Source organism: Loxodonta africana, chromosome 4, assembly GCF_030014295.1.
Source record: "Loxodonta africana isolate mLoxAfr1 chromosome 4, mLoxAfr1.hap2, whole genome shotgun sequence".
In the NCBI taxonomy this organism is placed as follows: Eukaryota; Metazoa; Chordata; class Mammalia; order Proboscidea; family Elephantidae; genus Loxodonta; species Loxodonta africana.
In genome coordinates this window covers 120,146,366-120,168,193 of record NC_087345.1, presented here as the reverse complement: position 1 = coordinate 120,168,193, position 21,828 = coordinate 120,146,366, and the positions used below count along the sequence as shown (strand labels likewise).

The 21,828-nt window shown below is 36.4% G+C and overlaps 1 protein-coding gene across 2 annotated transcripts in view; it reads left to right on the top strand.

The window, feature by feature from the left end:
* The window catches only part of PIK3C2G (phosphatidylinositol-4-phosphate 3-kinase catalytic subunit type 2 gamma), a 389,187-nt gene that overhangs the window by 136,289 nt on the left and 231,070 nt on the right, over nucleotides 1–21,828 (top strand). For both annotated transcript variants that reach the window (XM_064284537.1, XM_064284535.1), the window contains one exon: nucleotides 20,710–20,803. In XM_064284537.1, the coding sequence (XP_064140607.1) occupies nucleotides 20,710–20,803 (94 nt within the window). The remainder of the gene's footprint in view (nucleotides 1–20,709; nucleotides 20,804–21,828) is intronic.

Here is a 21,828-nt window from a genome sequence, read left to right as displayed (position 1 = left end):
GACAATTCTAAGCTATATTGGTGCCTTCCGTACTGAACTTAAAGCAGAAATAATGGTCATAGTTTCTTAAATAATGTAGTTGTTCTTACAGAAATACAATAACAAAAAAATAATAATTGGGAAAAATTCCCTATTTCTGTCTCTCTCAAAAAAAAAAAAACTCCTTGAAATATGAGGCCGTATATTTTATTATTGAAACATGCAAAGTATAGAAAAATGTTTTCCTTATAGTAGAGGCACAATTAATGTCACAATGATGATGGAAAGAATTTTTTTTAATCCATTACTCATATTTTCTCCATCCAGCTCCTCCCTCAATAAAATACAAACCAAACCAAACCCAGTGCCGTCGAGTCGATTCCAACTCATAGCAACCCTATAAGATAGAATAGAACTGCCCCCAAAGAGTTTCCAAAGAACACCTGGTGGGTTCCAACTGCCGACCCTTTGGTTAGTAGCCATAGCACTTAACCACTATGCCACCAGGGTTTCTAATAAAATACAGAGGGGGATAATGATATCTTCTTGTTAAGGAGACACATCTGGGAAGAAGTGTGGTATCTGGCTCTGGCTCTGGAGAAGCACCTCTTCCTTGGCTTCCCTTTTATACTCAAATCCAAGAAAAGATATTTTAAGTCTGTCTCGATAGCATCAGCTGGTTGATGCCATGAAGAAAGTCAGCATTTTCTAGAGTCAGGGCAGAACTGTGGAACCAGCTCTACCCTGAATCCTCTCTCCAGGTCCTGGGGGAAGGAAAAAGGTGGGATAACACAAAGAAGCTATTCAACTTGATTTGTTTAAGTTCGTTTAAAAATTAATGTCCTGTATAAAACTCATGGTGTAGCAAAGAGGGAGGTTTTTCCTGTTACTTGTAAGAGCTTCCTCTCAATCATCTAAGCTGAAAACTTATTAATCATTTAGAATCCCTCATTTTTTTATCCCTCCCTCTCACATTGAAGGTTTTGCTTGGTTTTATGGAGTCTTGCATTAATTAATGTGTGCCCAGATGCCCACTTCTTCTTTAAAATACGTAATTTGCCATCATTTGAGCTTGGAGATTTTTCCTTTTATAAAGCTTTGTGGTGCACACAAAGTGGAACCTTCCCAAACTTTGCAGTGTAGAGTTGTTCACTTCTACTAGTACGGTGCTCTGTTACTTTATAAAGGACATGTTATTGCAGTGTGTTACACATAATGTGTAGAACATATGCACTTTCACCCACAGTTCTACTGAGAACTCCTTAAGTTCAGACAGCTCATCTTAATGTCTCTGTATCTCAAGGGTTTAATACTTGGGCATGGTATTTACTCAATATTGAATCAATCGTTTTCTAAAACATGACTTGTTTTAATATTTAAATTGTACGTTACTGGAGGACTGTCTTAGTTTGCTAGTGCTACAAGCAAAAAATACCATAAGTGGATGGCTTTAAAGACAGTCATCTATTTCCTCACAGTTAAGGAGGCTAGAAGTCCAAGTTCAGGGTGTCAGCTTTAAGAGAAGGTCCTTTTTTTCTTTCAGCTTCTAGTAACTGCAAGCTGTCCTTAGCATCCTGGGCTTACAGATGCGTCTGTCTCTGCTGCCTCTCTTCCCTTTGTGTGTGTGTGTCTATATCTGTTCTGGTCTTTATGTAAGATACCACTTAGAAGTGATTAGGTTTAAAACCCACTCCATCTAGTATGACCTCATTACCATAACAAAAGAAAACCTCTATTTCAAACTAGGGTCAAATTTATAAGTACAGGGATTAGGACTTCAACACATATTTTAGGCGGACACAATTCAATCCATAACAAAGGATTATATTTTATTTGTTGCCCACATCACTTTGCACAGTTGAATGAATTAATGATATGGTAAGAAAATCAGTTAATGATTGATTAAGATAAGTCACAGCTAATCATTCTGCTGAAACAGACAAGTTCTCATCTCCACCTTAGTCCTAACTGGTATTCCTGATTTAGATATACACGGATAGCCAAAATCTTCCAAAAGTATTTTTCTAAATTCTGTTTTTTTGCTGAAATAAGACTTAGCATATTGGTATAGTTATTATTTTTTCATCATTGAATTCATTAGCTGATAAAGATTTGGTTCAAAATGTGAAGGTAACAGCTCACAGAATAGGAAAAATACTTGCAAAATTATATATCTGATAAGGAAATTATATCCAGAATACATAAAGAGCACTTCGAACACAACAATAAAAAGATAAATAAGCCAATTTAAAATTGGGCAAAGGACCTGAATTGATTTTTTTCACAGAATATAGAGAAATGACCAATAAGCTCAACATTATCCGTAAGGGATATGCAAATGAAGCCACAATGAGATATCACTTTATAACCACTAAGCCAAAAAAAAAAAATCCCATTGCTGTCGAGTCGATTCCGATTCATAACGACCCTATAGGACAGAGTAAAACTACCTCATAGGGTTTCTAAGTAGCTGCTGGTGGATTCAAACTGCAGACCTTTAGGTTAGTAGCCTCAATTCTTAACCACTGTGCCCCAGGGGCTCCTCATATCTACTAGAAGGGCTACATTTAAAAGACAGTATAACAAATGTTGATGACAATTTGGAGAAACTTTAAGCCTCATACATTGCTGGTGGGAATGCAAAATAGTGCAGTTGCTTTGAAAAATAGTCTGGCACTTCCTCAATGCTAACCAAAGAGTTAGCTTAAGATCCAGTAATTCCACTCTTAGGTATATATAAAAAAAAAAAAACCCAAAAGAAATAAAAAACAGGTATCCACACAAAAACTTGTACATAGCAGCTTTATTCATAATAACCAAAAGTGGAAAAAGCTCAAATGTCCATCAGTTAATGAGGGGATAAATAAAAGTAGTATATCCATACACTATAAATATTTAACAATAAAAATGAATGAATACTGGTACATGCTATAACATGGATGAACCTTGAAAACATTATGCTAAGTGAAAGAAGCAAATCACAAAAGACCATATGTTACATGATTCCACTCATATGAAATTTCCAAAATTGGCAACTTTGTAGACACAGAGAGTAGATTATTGGGTTTTTTTTTTTAAGGCTAGGGTTTGCCTACAGGGCTGGGAGAAATGGGGAGTGACTGCTAATGGGATGGAGTTACTTATTTATTTATTTTGTAACTTGTTTTCTTAAGACATATGTTGGCCCATACTTTATCTGAAGACATTTAAGTGTTTCAGCTAATATTTTTTGTAAAGTGAATAGAATATTTCTTAGGAAAAAAATCTTAATCAGAATGATTACAATGTTTAGTAGTTTGCTCGCCTATAAAATAAGGTGGTTAGCTAGATGAACTTTAATATTCTCTGATCCCTGATAAAAAAACAAAATAAGCACAATTCTGCTTATACTGAACCGTCTCTACCTAAATAAAAAAAAAAAACCTGAAAATTATTTGACTTAATGTTTTAATTGTTCAGATGAAGTTAATATTTAGTGCCTGTTAGTACTATCTCATTTTCCTATCCACAGTAATCCTGTGAAGTAAATACCACTGTTACCCCAGTTTTACGGATGAGGAAACAGAGACTTAAAGAGGTTAAGTTGCCCCCGACATTTGTAAACTGAGGAGCTAAATTCGGCAGTATTGAGATCTTAGCTTTCAGTATTAACTACTATGTTTTGTAGCCTTCCTACATAAAGTATCTAGACTATTTATATATTTAACAATCTTTAAACAATTTTATAAATAGCAGTATTAAACTATCTTATTTTTCAAATAGCAGTATTAAACTATCTTATTGTTTTCAGATGTTTCTACTTCACAATGTAATTTATTTTTTCCTGATACTTAGAGATTATGGGGACTGGTTTCAAAGTAGAGTGCAGTTTATTAATCATCGTTCAGGCAATTTGGTAGAATCTTGATATTCCTGCACACTGGACAGTTCCTTATCATGTACCAAATAAGGTCACTGAAAAAGTTGGAGTGTTTTCGTTGTACTCATTCTATGACTCCCACACGTAGTTTAACTGAACTGTTAAAAAGAAAAAAAAAAAAACTTCAGGACAAGCTGTTTTCAAAAATGAACCTTTCAACTCTTCTAAATTCAAAAGCTGACTTTCTGAGCACAAACAGCATGTGCTTGTTAAGTGAGTTATCAGAGTGAGGTTTTCTGAGATCTATTTTTTTTTCTTTTCCCCTCCTTTGAAGAGTCTATCTTTTGGATGCTTTAACCTCTTGAGAACTGGTGTGTTCCATTTCCAGCTTGGAGAGTACTTGCTTCTGTCTGAAGGTTCACCTCCTCCTCTTAGTTATTTTTAGCGGGAGACATGCTTAGATTTAATTTGCCTGATGTGTGCCATACAATGTTAATATTTCCACTACCGAGTGCCAGCCGTGTGCTCACCAGATACTGATACTTCCATTAGAGAAGGCAGTGCTGTCAGAATAACAGAGACCAAGGCTAAGGTCTGTGGTTCTTGGCAGATGGTTGCTATTTCCCTGAACCCTGATGCACAGGCACAACTATTCAACTGTTAATATCAAGCAGAAATTACCCAAGGAATTAAAACGAGTTCAAGGAAAATATTCATTTAAAAATAGCAACTCTGAATTGGCATCAGAGGATTTCATCAGGAGCTTAAATAAAAATTTGACAAGGACTTGCCAACCCACATGATGTAAAATTATTGTTTGCAGGAAAAGAAGAAATACTTGCAGACAGTGCCTTAGCTTCCAAATCAGTTTCCTTGGAAAAAAAAGTTTCACAAAAATGTTTGCTTCCAACCACTGTGTTTTTTATTGTATAAATTCATACTAAAGCCCTTCTTTACTAGCATTGTAAATAGGGGGAATGATATGATGCAACTGTTAAAACACTCACATTCGACTGGATAATTAAGTAATGGATTGTGGTGTATCTTTTCCATGCATTTATTGAGCAAAAATATATGTCCAGGGGAATTGTATGCACTGAATCAAAGATATTGAAAAACAAAACGTAGGGACTGCCTCTTAGAAACACACAATTTAGAGGGAGCAACTTAAGCTGGAGATTACCACACAATATGTCCTCTATACTGTAATCAAAGTAAGTACAAAGTGCTGTATTAGCCCAAAGGAGAGAGAGATGAATTCTTTCCGAAAAAGTAAGGAAAACCTCACAAACGAATTAAATTCTAACTTGAAATATGCATAGGAATTTCATGAGTGTAGAAGAGGGAAAATGTGATTCCAGGAAGGAAGAGTACCATGTTCATGATTATGGAGGTTAGTTATAGAGAAGAGTGAGTAATTGAACATAATATTAGAAGGGAATTACACAGGGTGACAAGGTTGAAAAGGATGGTTTGGTTTAAATTGTTGTCAGTGTCGTGAACCGGGGTAGGTAGTACGGACTTGTTCCTACCACCCATAGAATTTTCTTAAGAAAAGGAGTCATCTGATCAGATTTATGTGATACTAGGATAATTCTGAAAGTGTGAGCAAGAATATTAGATGGATGGTAGTACACTGCAATAGTCCATTTGAAAAATGGCGTGGGCCTGAACTAAGTAGCAGCTGAGAACCACAGAGCAGATTTGAGAGACATTACAAAGGAGAGTGAAAAAGAGAGAAAAGACAAGAAAGGCTTTGAACTTTCTGATTTGGGTAAATGCTAGACAATTACATCACTAAGACAGGAATTACAGAAAAAAGGAAGAGCAAATTTGGATAGTGAAAGAGGGAGAATTCTGTTTGGGACATGTTGAATTTTTTTAAAAACCTGTGTGATACCCAGAAGGAGATATCCAGTAAGCAGCTGTATATATAGATCTGAAGTTAATAGAGCATTTAAAAATTTGAAAAACAAGTATGGGAGTTATTGACTTTAAGGCAGAAATTGAAGCCACAGAGGTAGAGGAAATTAAAACAGCTATTATAAAGCAGAGGTAATAGCAGCACCTACCTTATAGGGTCCCCCGCGTGTGTGTCAGTTTGTCGTACTGTGGGGGCTTGCGTGCTGCTGTGATGCTGAAGCTATGCCACCAGTATTCAGATACCAGCAGGGTCACCCATGGAGGACAGGTTTCAGCTGAGCTTCCAGACTAAGATAGACCAGAAAGAAGGACCCGGCAGTCTACTTCTGAAAAGCAATAGCCAGTGAAAACCTTGCGAATAGCAGTGGAACATTGTCTGATATAGTGCTAGAAGATGAGCCCCCCAGGTTGGAAGGCACTCAAAAGATGACTGGGGAAGAGCTGCCTCCTCAAAGTAGAAAAGTCGACCTTAATGACATAGATGGAGTAAAGCTTTCAGGACCTTCATTCGCTGATATGGCATGACTCAAAATGAGAAGAAACAGCTGCAAACATCCATTAATAATCAGAACCTGGAATGTACAAAGTGTGAATCTAGAAAAATTGGAAATCGTCAAAAATGAAATGGAACACATAAACATCGATATCCTAGGCATTAGTGAACTGAAACTGACTGAACATGCAATCTAGATGCATTGATAATTACTGGTGATTTTAATGCAAAAGTTGGAAACAAAGAAGGATCACTAGTTGGAAAATATGGCCTTGGTGATAGAAACAGTGCCGGAGATGGAATGATAGAATTTTGGAAGACTCATGACTTCTTCATTGCAAATACCTTCTTTCACCAACATAAACGGCAAATATACACATGGACCTCACCAGATGGGACACACAGAAATCAAATTGACTACATCTGTGGAAAGAGACAATGGAAAAGCTCAATATCATCAGTCTGAACAAGGCCAGGTGCTGACTGTGGAACAGACCATCAATTGCTCATACGCAAGTTCAAGCTGAAACTGAAGAAAATCAGAGCAAGTCCATGAGAGCCAAAATATGACCTTGAGTATATCCCACCTGAATTTAGAGACCATCTGAAGAATAGAGTTGACACGTTGAACACTGGTGACCAAAGACCGGACGACTTGTGGAATGACATCAACTACATCATACATGAAGAAAGCAAGAGTTCATTAAAAAGACAGGAAAGAAAGAAAAGACCAAGGTGGATGTCAGAGGAGACTCAGAAACTTGCTCTCAAACATGGAGCGGCTAAAGCAAAAGGAAGGATTAATGAAGTAAAAGAACTGAACAGAAGATTTCAAAGGGCGTCTTGAGAAGACAAAGTGAAGTATTTTAATGACATGTGCAAAGACCTGGAGATGGAAAACCAAAAGGGAAGAACATGCTTGGTGTTTCTGAAGCTGAAAGAACTGAAGAAAAAATTTAAGCCTCGAGTTGCAATAGTGAAGGATTCTGTGGTGAAAATATTAAATGATGCAGGAAGCATCAAAAGAAGATGGAAGGAATACACAGAGTCATTATACCAAAAAGAATTAGTCGACGTTCAACCATTTCAAGAGGTGGCATATGATCAGGAACCGATGGTACTGAAGGAAGAAGTCCAAGCTGCTCTGAAGGCATTGGTGAAAAACGAGGCTCCAGGAATTGATGGAATATCAATTGAGTTGTTTCAACAAACAGATGCAGCGCTGCAGGTGCTTACTCGTCTATGTCAAGAAATATGGAAGACAGCTTCCTGGCCAGCTGACTGGAAGAGATCCATATTTATGCCTATTCCCAAGAAAGGTCATCCAACTGAATGTGGAAAGTATAGAACAATATCATTAATATCACACACAAGCAAAATTTTGCTGAAGATCATTCAATATACTGCAGCAGTATATTGATAGGGAACTGCCAGAAATTCAGGCTGGCTTCAGAAAAGGACATGGAACCAGGGATATCATTGCTGATGTCAGATGGATCCTGGCTGAAAGCAGAGAATACCAGAAGGATGTTTACCTGTGTTTTTTTGACTAAGCAAAGGCATTCGAATGTGTGGTTCATAACAAACTATGGATAACACTGCGAAGAATGGGAATTCCAGAACACTTAATTGTGCTCATGAGGAACCTTTACATAGATCAAGAGGCAATTGTTCAGACAGAACAACGGGATACTGATTGATTTAAAGCCAGGGAAGGTGTGCGTCAGGGTTGTATTCTTTCACCATACCTATTCAATTTGTATGCTGAGGAAATAATCTGAGAACCTGGACTACATGAAGAAGAACGGGGCAACAAGATTGGAGAAGACTCATTAACAACCTGCGTTGTGCAGATGACACAACCTTGCTTGCTGAAAGTGAAGAGGACTTGAAGCACTTACTAATGAAGATCAAAGACCAAAGCCTTCAGTATGGATTGCACCTCAACATAAAGAAAACAAAAATCCTCACAAATGGACAAATGACCATGATAAATGGAGAAAAGATTGAAGTTGTCAAGGATTTCACTTTACTTGGATCCACAATCAACAGCCATGGAAGCAGCAGTCAAGAAATCAAAAGACACATTGCATTGGGCAAATCTGCTGCAAAGGACCTCTTCAAAGTGTTGAAGAGCAAAGGTGTCACCTTGAGGGTGACCCAAGCCATGGTATTTTCAATGGCATCATATGCATGTGAAAGCTGGACAATGAATAAGGAAGACCGAAGAAGAATTAATGCCTTTGAACTGTGGTGTTGGCAAAGAATATTGAATATACCGTGGACTGCTAAAAGAACGAACAAATCTATCTTAGAAGAAGTACAACCAGAATGCTCCTTAGAGGCAAGGATGGCGAGACTGTGTCTTACATACTTTGGACATATTGTCAGGAGGGATCAGTCCCTGGAGAAGGACATCATGCTTGGCAGAGTACAGGGTCAGTGGAAAAGAGGAAGACCCTCAACGAGGTGGATTGTCACAGTGGCTGCAACAATGAGCTCAAGCATATCAATGATTTTAAGGATGGCACAGGACGCGGCAGTGTTTCGTTTAGTTGTGCATAGGGTCGCTATGAGTTGGAACCAACTCGACTAACAACAACAACAAAGGATGGGGATGGTGAAAATGAATTTGAATTTGCTTTGAAAGAAAGCATAAGGGAATAAAAGAAGAACCATGATATTTAGACTCAAAAATCCCTTATTTTTCAGCTCTTCATGCTGATTTTGTGTGTAATCTTTAATGCATCCAAATGTCTATAAGCTGCTTTTAGCACACCACTTGCTTTATGTCAATGAATTTCTGAGTGTGCTTGTAAATAACAATAAAGTTCAATCGTATAAATAACACAATCAAAAACTATTCTTTCAGTATAAATAATTATCTTGATTAATCAATACCATGACTACATGGTGAGAATATCTGGTGGTACAATGGTTAAGCACTTGACTGCTAACAGAAAGGCTGGTGATTTGAACCCACCCAGCAGCTCTGCAGGAAAAAAAGACCTGGAAATCTGCATCCATAAAGATTACAGCCGATAAAACCAAATGGTGTAGTTCTGCACTGCCGTATAGTGTCGCTATGAGTCAGAATTGACTGGATGGTACCTAACGACAACAATATAACTATGTAGTTAATTCTCCATTTCTATATGCAAGTTCATTGACTATCCATCAGAAAATATTTCTGTACAGCTTCTATATCTGCTTGGGACTGGCATCATTCCTATTTCTTTCAGTTCAGTAGTGGGCCAATGTACCAGTCCAGTTAGACAGATTACACTGTTCACTATTTATTATGTGTCTCTCTTGATCCATTTAGAATGCAGTAAAATAAATAATACACCCAAGCTAGTTTTGTGGATTTCATATATAAGTGTACAAAAGATCAAACGGCATTGCTGAAGTACTGCGGAAGATTTACTTGTCTCCTACTCTGGAGATTTTGATCCTAGTCTCAGTGCAACAAACAAATGAACTTGGGAAAACTGCTTAATATCTCTGAGTTTCAGTTTCTTCATCTGTATTGTAAGGAGACTGAACTAGGTCTCCAAATTTTCTTGGGTTGTAATAGCCTGAAATTATGTGAAAATTCTTGAAAGGACATGAATTATTCATGAAAGAGAGGTTTACAGTCATCTTAAAGAACCCTTTTTCACCACTTTGCCTAGAAAAAAAAATTTTCTCCTGCCACATCTGATCAGTTTTGTACTAGAAAAATAGCAAAGATATTCATATTGACATTTTTCCTCCAAACTGATGCTGACTGTGTCATCGGAATCAAACCAGTTGGAGAAACAGTTCTGCACTTCTGATGGTTTCCTAATTCTAGCTTGGCGCTGGGGCCTTGAACTGTGAATATCCTCTTAGTGATTCATGTGAATTCTTACTGTGTATTCTGAAGTCTGACATTTCTGTTACAGTTAAATTTGATCTCAGATTTCTTTGCTTTTCAGTTCACTCAAAGTCACTGCTTTTAAAGGTCAACATTCATTACATCACAGTGGGCTTTCACTCATCATTTCAAAAGTTCTTTGAGTAAAATATTGCCCGTCTATCATTTTTCAGGCTAGTAAAAGAGGAATAGAAGAAAAAAAAAATGATAGTGGGAAAAATGAAGGGAGTAGAAATGATATCAAAATAAGTGAAGTGAAAGAAAATAACATATATATTTTCCTATTGAAATTTTATTTTCATGACTCTACTTGGTCCTGTTAAAGGCCATTTTGATCCCCTGGCATATTCTTATAGCCTACTGGGATGTGAGGAATTAGAAATAGGTAAAAGAGGACAAATGACTATTCCAAAGTCTGTGTGTAGATCAGATGGTTTCAAAGCCAGTTTGTCACCAAGAAAGACATAGGTTGATGTGTTAACTGTCTTACAAACAGGCTATAGGTGATGATTCCTTGACCTGTGATTCCACAGTAATAACACATGAGCAAAAGTGTGCTGTATATCAAAGATTCTCAAAGTGAGACCCAGAGTCCCCAAGATGCTTAAAGGAGTGTCACAAAGCCAAAATTATTTCCATAATAATTCTAAGATGTGATTTGCCTTTGTCACATTCATTCTGTCAGAAGTGTAGCATTTTCCAGGGACTACATGATGTGCAGTATCACAACAAATTTAATATAGAAGCAGATATGAGAATCCAATCATCTTTTATTAAAACAGACATTAAAAAGATTTGCTGAACGTAAAAGTGTCAAGCTTCTCAGTAAATATTTTCTTTATTTTTGAAAATATAGGTTTTTTTCATAGAAATATTTGTGTTTACAGGTAATGGATTTACTAATACTATTTTAAATGAATACATATTTATTAAATGTCTTGGTTTTATCTCTAATATGGCAGGCATTGATAAGTATAACCCACATAAATGCTTTCTGGGGTATTCAGTACTTTTTAAGAGTGTAAAAGGGTCCTGAGACAAAAATGTTGGAGAACTGCTCTTATAGAGAAAACACTAAGTCCTAGACAGTTTCTACCTCCACCTGGAGGAAACTCCTTTTTTCCCTGCCCATGCAAGAATTACCATTCCAATTTAATCTTTTACCCTACCCTAAACCTGTGATTTCCCAATGTTGTTGGCAAGGTACACAGTTCATATTTCACTGAAGTTCCTTTGAAAATCATTTATCTGAAAGTTGCTTTAGTTTTAGTTGTTATATTATTTTTTTAACCTTGGGTTTTCTAGCCATCTATCCTTGATTCCGTTGATAAATCTTTACAATCTTAGTCTTCAGAGAGCATTTTTCCTTTGTCTCTCAATGGCTGTTTCTAGGTGCTTCCATAACAATTATTGTACAAAGGTATATTTATCTTAGTTTTGGGATCTCGTCCTTTTACAGATCCCCAAGACCCAATTGTTGCTCAATCCAGAAGCAACTAAACACTGAGTAAATAGAATGACTGCTCATGAAACTCACATAAAACTGAATAATAAGCCAAAGTCATGTTTTGCTTTTGACCATATAGTTTTTGTTCCACTATTCAGACATGCTTGGGAAACTAAATTAGCAAACATACAGTTGCTTAAATGAACATTTAGAAAATGATGAGTGACCTTAAAGAAGTGATTATTTCACATGGACTCTTGCTAAGCCTAACAAAAATGAAAAAAAAAAAAAATTCTTTAAATTTACAGGATCGCCTCCCAAACAATTCATGGAGTTTCACTGACCTTGTATCTTCTTAATATATCAAACCAGGTCACCATTTATTACCACGTGAGTGTTATATTTTCTAACTGATTATAAGGAAGTTCCTTGTAAATGTAAATAATTGTGGACCTAGTTGACATCAACTTGATGAATCTTCTAACAGTACTTGTGTTCCAATTTAAAGTGTCACGTCTTCTACAGTAATTACAGTTTCAAGGTTAGTGGAATTGCTAGAGTGTGTCTCTTGGTTTATGATTGGCAGGAATTATATGTGTTTTTTCAAGCAAATAGAGTCATTAGAAAGATCAATAACCTGGCTTGTGAAAAATTCAAACTAGGTTGCTACTCTTCTGTTACATGTGACATTTCAGTCTGTAAATGACACACCACAGTCACAGAACTAATATGGGAAGACCCCACCACATTTAGAAATGACTTCCTGACCAGGAAATGCCAACAACTGTATCCCAAAAGAATGTTTAAATAGTTCAGACATCACAGGGAAAAATGCCAGGATTTGCAAAACATATTTGTCCATTGATCTATACCTGAGTTCAAGGCCATGAAAAGTGTTAAGTTATAAATAAATTTTTCAAGGTCAGAGATCTCTAGTTGAATGTATTATGTTAGCGGAATATTCGAACTCAGCTAAAAAAATTAAAGCTTGTTATTTCACACAACAATGTTTGCTCTTAAAAGGGCACATGATTTGGAGATTTTCCCACTACTGCTGATAATAAATTTGCGATTATTGATCTATATTTATTAATTAGTTGGACAAGCCTTACTTTAAAAAAATCCTTGTTATCTTTAGTAACCAGTTAAACATCCTTATATTTGGAAAATTTTTAAAACTATACTTGGAAAGAAAATTAAAATTATCCATAAAACCTCTATACAGATAAAAAAAATATTCTGTATTAATATTCTGGCCCCTCCCTTTTTTAATTAATCATTATAGAGAAATATACACATATTTTTAAAATGTATTACAATGCATAAAATTTTAATAATATTTAATCGTTAAATATTCATATACAATATAATTTTTAATGACTACATAAGTTACATCATGTGGACATAGCATATTTAACTTTTTATCCTTAGACATTTATATTATTTTCAATTTTTGCATACATATATCTTCCCACATATCTCCTATTACTTTCTTAGGATAATTTCCCAAAAGCAAAATTGCTAGATCAAGGAATAAGTATATTTTTTAAGTTTTTTTTTTTAGTTCATGTTACCATGTATTGCGAGCAATATATTTAAAGGACCCATTTCCCAGGAACTTCACCAACATTGCCAGCCTCTCTTTTAATGTAGCCAACTCTTTTCTAAAATAGGCAAATGCAAGTTATATTTGGATCAGCTTTAATGTCATCAGGCATTAGTAGTCACAGCTCAGGGTGTCATGTGGGTAGTTTCTTAGCAACTTCTCCTCCAATTTCTTCCTGAGCTTCCAGCAGTAGTAATGAATAAAAAACAGATATCCTTTTTCATTATGATACACACACATTCTTCCTAGCATTTGCACATATAAATGCAAATATGTACTTTTCCTTTTGGACTATGTTATAAAGGTATTACTAGTTTTTGGTTCTCCTATTCTTGAAGGAGCCTGAAAAAAAAAAAAAAAATCCTGCTCCTCCTTTACCTTGGGATTTTTTTTTCCTCCTACCTTTTTTGATTCCAGCAGAGACCTATATGTACTGAGAGCGAAAAAAATCTGGAATTTGTGTGGGTGGTATGTGTGAAAATAAACCTGTTGTTACCAATGTAAATTATCCCAGAGCATAGAAAGGTAAAACTGGATCTGTAGTATTATTTTCCTAATTATTATCATGATGTTCAATGCACTTTTATTAATTTTCCACCATATGTGGAGAATGGTGCTAAGTCCTAGGAATAAAAAGTAGGATGGGACTTGTACTCAGTTGGTTTATTTTTTTTTTTAATAATGTTTTATTGTATCTGAGGTGAAATTTTACATGGAGAATAAGGTTCCCATTTAACAATTTTTATACAGATTGTTCTGTGATATTGGTTACATTTTTCATAATGTGTCAGCATTCTTATTATTTTCATTGTTTGTTCTGTTTCCATTAATCTAGCTTCCCTGGCCCTCCTTACCTTCTCATCTTTGATTCAGGATAAATGTGGACTGTTTGGTCTCATATAGTTGATTACCTGAGAGCACAGCACTCATGGGTGATATTGTTTATTTTATAAGCCAATTTATTATTTGGCTGAAAGGTGACCTCCCGGAATGGCTTCAGTTCCAATTTCAAAGGGTATCTTAGGGAGATAGCCTCAGAGGCTCCTCTAGTCTCTATCAGTCCAGCAAGCCTGGCCTTTTTTAGGAATCAGTGTTTTTGTTCTACATTTTTCTACCATTCTATCCAGGGCCTTCTATTGTGTCCCTGGTCAAAATGGTTGGTAGTGGTAGCCAGGCACCATGTAGTTCTTCTGGCCTCAGGCTAGAAGAGGCTATGGTTCCTCTGGGCTATTCGTCCTGTAGCCTAGTTTCTTCTTTGAGTCTTTGGTTTTCTTCATTCTCTTTTGCTCCAGATGAGTAGAGACCAATAATTGTATCTGAGGTGGCCACTTGCAAGCTTTTAAGACCCCAGATGCTACTCACCAACCTAGGATGTAGAACATTATCTTTATGAACTGTTACGCCAGTTGATCAAGTTATCCCACGAGTCTATGGTCCTAAGCCTTTTAACCCAGTAAGCCACTCTCTCAAGGTGTTTGGATATGTCTAGAAAGTCTCTGTAACTATGCCCCAATGTACTTTATTATGTATATGAACATATATGCAGCACACACAAACATGTATACATATGCCTACAGATATAGCTATACATGCTCGCACATATACTCACATATGCTTTCCTATGCATATATAGGCATACATATCTACCTATGTAACTACACACGTATTTTTTGTTGTTATCACTGTTATTGCAAAATTGTATATGTTATAGCATTTACCGAAATTGTCCTTTATTCTTGTGTACTTTAAATTGTACTTTAGTTGAAACTTTACAGCTCAAGTTAATTTGTCATGCAAAATGTTATACACATATTGTTATGTGACACTAGTTGCGGTTCCTGTAATGTGACAGCATCCTCTCCCCTTCCACCCTGGGTTTCCTGTGTCTATCCAAGCAGCTCCTGTGCCTTCCTGCCTTCTCATTCTGCCTCCAAACAGGAGCTGCCCATTTGGTCTCGTGCATCTGCTTGAACTAAGAAGCACACTCTTCACGAGTATTATTTTATGTTTCATAGTCTAGTCTAATCTTTGTCCTAAGAGTGGGCTTCAGGAATGGTTTTAATTCTGGGTTAACAGAGCATCTGGAGGCCATGCCTTCTGGGGTTCCTCCAGTCTCAGTCAGACCATTAAGTCTGGTCTTTTTACATGAATGTGAGTTCTGTTCCACCCTTTTCTCCCACTCTGTCAGGGACTCTCTGTTGTGTTCCCTATCAGGGGAGTCATTGGCGATAGCCAGGTACCATCTAGTTCTTCTGGTCTCAGGCTGATGGTGTCTGGTTTCTGTGGCCCTTTTGTCTCTTGGTCTGATATTTTCCGGTGTCATTCTCCTTTGCTCCAAGTGGGCTGGTACCAATTGATGTATCTTAGATGGCCACTGGTAAGCTTTTAAGATCCCAGGAGTATTCTTGTGTACTTCTTAATGTCTTCATTTATCTTGGTCAGGTTGTACAGACTTCACCCATATTGAGTATTGCCTTTCCCATCACCAAAAACAAGTGTCTTCTATTTAGAAAGCGATTCCCCTTCCCTTCTCCTCCCATCCCTGGTAGCCGCCAAAGAATGTTGCTTTCTGTGGGTATACCTATTCTTGACATTTTATAAAAGTGAAAGCATACAATATTTGTCCTTTTGCGATTGACTTATTTCACTCAGCATAATGTCCTCCAGATTCATCCATGTTTTAAGATGTTTCGTGGACTCATCATTATTCTTTATATTTGCATAGTATTCCACTGTGTGTACCACAATGGTTAAATGTTTATCCATTTATCTGCTGATGGGCACTTAGGGTGTTTCCATCTTTTTGTTATTGTGTGATTTACTTTTCAGTTGAAGAATGAGGACATGTACATAAAAAGGTAAATTCTAATACACACAAACATACCAGTAACTATAGGAGCCAGAGTCGCTCAATGCCCTTGGTGATCAGAGAGGAGTGATTATTAAAGAGTGGGACAATCACCTTCAAGATTTGATCCACATTTTGAATAAGGACTAGAATTTAATGAGAAAAGAAGGGAGGATGTTCCAAGTGGCAGTTACAGTACTCATAAAGGTGAAAATGCACATGCCATTTTTGGATTAAAAATACTACACTGATTAGCTAGAATGGAAAGTTTAGTCAGTATTATGGTAGGAGAAAAATCGGGAGTGTTCAGATATACTTGAACATCTAGATCAGCATTACGGACTTGAGAGGTCCTTTGAAAATAGAAAGCCATTTATCTTTATAAGAAATGAGCTTACAAGTACAGGCATTCCCCGGGTTACAAGGGACAGATTATATCCAACAAGCGAGGAATGCAAGGGCTTAGTTGTGCTTACTTACTAATCTGTAGTGCATGGTTTCACTTGTTTTTCCCGTGTGAAATTGTTCACTACAGATTAGTAAGTAAACACAATTAAGCCTGTGCATACTGTTTAATCCTTATCAACTGGTTAAGAACGTCGGATTTATGGACCACCGATACTTGCCCTTTAATGTTATGGAAATTTGCCCTCACTTTGAAACAACTGAACCAACCCCTACTCACAACAAATTCTTCATCACAATCACCTTCACTTGCTGCACGTGCAGCTTTTAAATCATTAAAAAGTCTCCAAGCCCTTTCTTGCAGAAAGTAAGGCTAAATAAAAACCATATGCACCTGTTCCAACTTACCTACAAATTTGATTTAACATCTAAAGACACAGTTAGAAACAGACCTCATTCTTAGCCCAGGAATTGCCTATATTTTAGGAAATTTCATAAAGTATTACTATGAAACTGTTCATAACAGCGTAAGGTAATTATGATCTAGACTAGATAGTTGCAGAAGAAATTAAAAGCATGCGAAAATGCTAGAGCTATTAGGCTGGAAAAGTCAACAGAATTTGACAATTGGTTAGACAAACAGGCTGCTAGAAATTCCACAGACTTATTCAGCTAACTATAGGCCTGGCACTGTGCTTGAACTACAGATTTGAAAACCAATGTTTGCCCTCAACCATGTACGTAATATAGAAACCCATGGAGAAGAATGTGATTAACCTTATAGGGGCCTGGAAAGTGGCTGGAATAGCGTCACAGATAAGTTGATGCTTGAGCCTGTACTTTGAACACGAATAGAATTTCACCAAATGGGGAAGGGGAGATTTTAATGAAGAGGGGAAAACAGAGGCCAAATATGACTCTCAAAATTTCAGGCCTAGTTGTTTGGAAGAAAATGACAACACGGACTAGAAATAGAAAATCTGGCAGTAGAAACAATTTGAGAGGAAATATAATGAGTTCAGGTTAGATGTTTTTCAAATGTATATGTAGGGAGTGTCACTACTCTGTAGACATTGGGGACACACCTGTAAACAGATAAAAATTCTCTGACTTCCTGGAGTTTACATTCTAGTGGTTGGAAATAAATACATAGCATGTAATGTTCACCAAAGGGCTTTATTCTGTTGTGATATGTTTATTTTCTTTTTCTTTCTCTCTGTTTTGTCATCCACATTAAGGTGAAATAAACATACAAGAAAGTAAGGGAGACCAGTATCTGGTTTAACACATCATTGCTTAGGCAACACAATGTGCCAAGTAATCTCTCTAAGACTTCAAACTGTCCTCAAGCTGACCTTGATGTCAACAAGCATCAGACAAATGGTTTAGTAATTGAGAGCAATAAATAAGAGTCAATCACATTTAGTTAGGAGAATCTAAAGTCTTTATGTGCTGAAACAAGCTGACCTTCTGGCTTTGCATTTTTATTGGGCTGTTTTTGCTCTCAGTCTATTCTTGATGTTAAGCTGAGATCTTCTGACCTTAGTATTCACGAGATGCGTCTAGCCTACAGCTCTCACTAGGTCTCATTGCTAGAATGTTCCAAGAGAAAAAAATGATTGGAAAAGTATTTGCAGGTCAGAAATAAGGGCTTTGAGTGGCTAACCTTGAGGTAAAATTCTTGTTCCAATTAAAATACTCAGTTTAAATGAAGAAAAAAATATGTGACCTGTTTAAACATTACATTTCAAACTGCTTTCAAGGACAGTTGAGGGATACTGAGTAATATCATTTTTGCCCTGACTCTGTAGTTGTATTCATTTCACCCTTCAGTAAACTGATGTGCTGAAAAGAGACTGGACATTAAAGGCTTTAAAGTTTGCTGACTTCCACAATATTGAAAGCAAGTCTTCAGAGCTCTCTCCTGACTAGTTGAAAAGCATGCAGTCAATTCACATACAAAAGGGCTTTGGGATTTTATTTGTTTTGTTCATTTATTTGTTTTTAAATGAGTCACTATAAGCAGTTCTTTCCCATTTTAAATTATGCACATTAATTTTTCTGAAAACTTATTTATTTAAAAGTAATTGTTTTAATCAAAGCCTTAGATATATCTAATCAGGGCAAAGCAGTACATCAAGATCATGTAAAAACTTGTGAAAGCAGTATGGAGCCCCAGGTTGTCTCCAGGAACTTCCCAGAAGCTTGGAGATAACTGAAACTAATTCTAGTGGAGCAAACTGATGACAATCTGATCCCAATTGAGAGTAAATTGTCTTTGAAAAAGGATTTTAAATGCTAAATACCATCACAAATTTAGTTCAATAACAGACATTTATTATGTGCCTGTTGTTGTTCTTGTTAGGCACCATTGAGTCAGTTCTGACTCATTGCGAACCCACGTACAACAGAACGAAGCATTGCCCTGTCCTGCACCAACTTCACAATCATTACTATGTTTGAGCCCATTGTCGCAGCTACAGTGTCAATCAATCTCATCAGGAGTCTTTCTGTTTTTCGCTGACCCCTCTACTTTACCAAGCATGTTATCTTTTTGCAGGGACTTGACTGGTCTATACTAACAACGTATCCGAAGTACCTGAACCAAAGTCTTGCCATCCTTGCTTCTAAGGAGCATTCTGGCTGTACTTCTTCCAAGATAGATTTGTTCATTCTTCTGGCAGTCATAATATATTCAATATTCTTCACTAATGCCAATTCAAAGGCATCAATTCTACTTCGATCTTCCTTATTCATCTTCCAGCTTTCACATGTATATGAGGCAATTGAAAATAACATGGCTTGGGTCAGGTGCACCTTAGTCCTCAAAGTGACATCTTTGCTTTTTTTAAATACCTGTAAGAGGTCTTTTGCAGCAGATTTGCCCAATGCAGTATGTTGTTTGATTTCTTTCTTGACTGCCACTCCCAAGGTCATTGATTGTGGATCCAAGTAAAATGAAATCCTTGACACCTTCAATTTTTTCTCTGTCTATCCTGATGTTGCTTATTGGTCCACTTGTGAGGATTTTTGTTTTCTTTATGTTAAGATATAATCCATGCTGAAGGCTGTAGTCTATGATCTTCATCAATAAGTGTTTCAAATCCTTTTCACTTTCAGCAAGCGTCATCTGTATATTGCAGGTTTTTAATGAGTCTTCTTGCAGTCTTGACATCATGTTCCTCATGTAATTAAGCACTGGGCTACTAACAAAAAGTTTGGAGGTTTGAGCCTACCCATAGGCACCTAGGAAGAAAGACCTGGTGATCAGCTTCCTAAATATCAAAGCCATTGAAATCCTTTTGGAACACAGTTCTACTCTGAAATGCATGGGATCAACATGAGTTAGAACTGGCTCAACAGCCCACTGTTTTTTGTTCGTTTATGTTTTTAATGGATCCTAAATATTACAAGAGGCATAAGAAGCTTAAAAATGAATAAGGCACAGTTACCTTCAAGAATTTCACAGTCCAATTAAATGATACTTGTGAAGAATGTGGTTCTTAGCTTAAGTAGATACATGAGACTAAATGGGAAGCTCCTGTCCGGGGATGAGATGAGAAGGCAGAAATAGACAGGAGGTGGTTGAATGGACACGGGAAATACAGGGTGGAAAGGAGGAGTGTGCTATCACATTAAAGGGACAGCAACTAGGATAATATAACAATGTGTGTATAAATTTTTGTATGAGCAACTAGAACTGTAAACTTTCACTTAAAACACAATTAGAAAAAAAGAATTTCACAGTCTAGTAAGAGTTAGCCTTATTCAATTATTTTTGTTTATTTATTGAAAGGTACTTTGGATTTCTGCTTTTCACTAAGATCTGGCCAAAACTCATTAAAAAAAAATTAAGTCCCATTTTTAATCATATAAACTATCAGGTTTTCAGGTGACAATAACTTACTTAGCAAATTCATGGCTAAATAAAAAGCAAAAATTTTCTTTCTATTTTTGAAAAATCTTTAGTAACTCATTATCCATACTTTATAGATCAGAAAATTGGCAGGGATCTGACTTAATCTCAGGTTTCCAAAATATCTAACCAAAAGAGCTTTCTACAGGAGTCCATATGAGAGTATAGAATATGGGAAAATGATTTGGAATTAATGATCATATTAATTGATAATAGGATTATTATTTTGACTTAATGCACTGGGTGTAGTATTTATTTTCTGTTCTCCCTGACATTTAGCATGCATTATCCCATACCATTAACCTTTAGTCATGAACGTTTTAATTTTGTATTAGTTTTCCAGATCAAGAAATTCGTAAAGCAGCAGTTCAGCAATTAGACAACCTGTTGAATGACGAACTCCTGGAATATCTCCCACAGCTAGTTCAGGTAAGAACAGCAAAGTGGCCAACAAATTCCAGTATTTTCACTAATAATTCTCAGAAAGATCTCAATGAATCAACAATAGACTACATAAAAGTGATCCTGCAATTTAACCAACCAAGGGGATAAATTAAAGCTCATATGTCAATATGGGTAATGCAGAAAATTTCTAGCCAGAATTGGTAGAGTTATTTTTAAAACTATATAATAGGCAAACAGAAAAAATAAAATAAAGCAACTTCACTTAGTAAGCATAACGGGGGAAAAATAGCAATGCTTGTGATTAAATGTTTTTATCTGACTGTATATAAGGAAACGCTGGTAGCGTAGTGGTTAAGTGCTATGGCTGCTAACCAAAGGGTTGGCAGTTCAAATCCGCCAGGTGCTTCTTGGAAACTCTATAGGGCAGTTCTACTCTGTCCTATAGGGTTGCTATGAGTCGGAATCGACTCGACGGCACTGGGTTTGTTTGTTTGTATATATAAAGCAATAACAAATTTTATAGTCCAGAGACACTGTTTTGGGGGGGGCAGGATTCTCCTAGCTGTGGCTTGAACTCCACCAACCACTCTCTTTTTATTACCCTGTGATCCTAAAGCATAAATAAGGATACGAAACTACATAAAGCCAAATTATGTCATTGTTTCTGTTTTTTTAATCAGTTACACATCAGCTTATAAAGCTATCAAACACATTGTTAATGTTTCATTAAATTGTACATGCTGTCTTTTCTGGTCTTTTTTCAAGCCTCTTATAAGTCTTTCTGTACTCTATTACAGTTTTGTTACTGCAAAAAAAGGAATAAAGCACGGAAGAGACAGCCTATACACTGGGAGAAAATTTTGGGGAACTATATATTGGACAAGGGTCTAATATCCAGAATTTATAGAATACTCCTACAACTTAACAAGAAAAAGCAAAACAATCCCATAAAAAAAAAAAAAAAAAGGGACAAAGGACCTAAATAGACATTTCGCCAAATAAGATATACAAATGGCTATGAAAAATGGACACGAAAATGTGCTCAACGT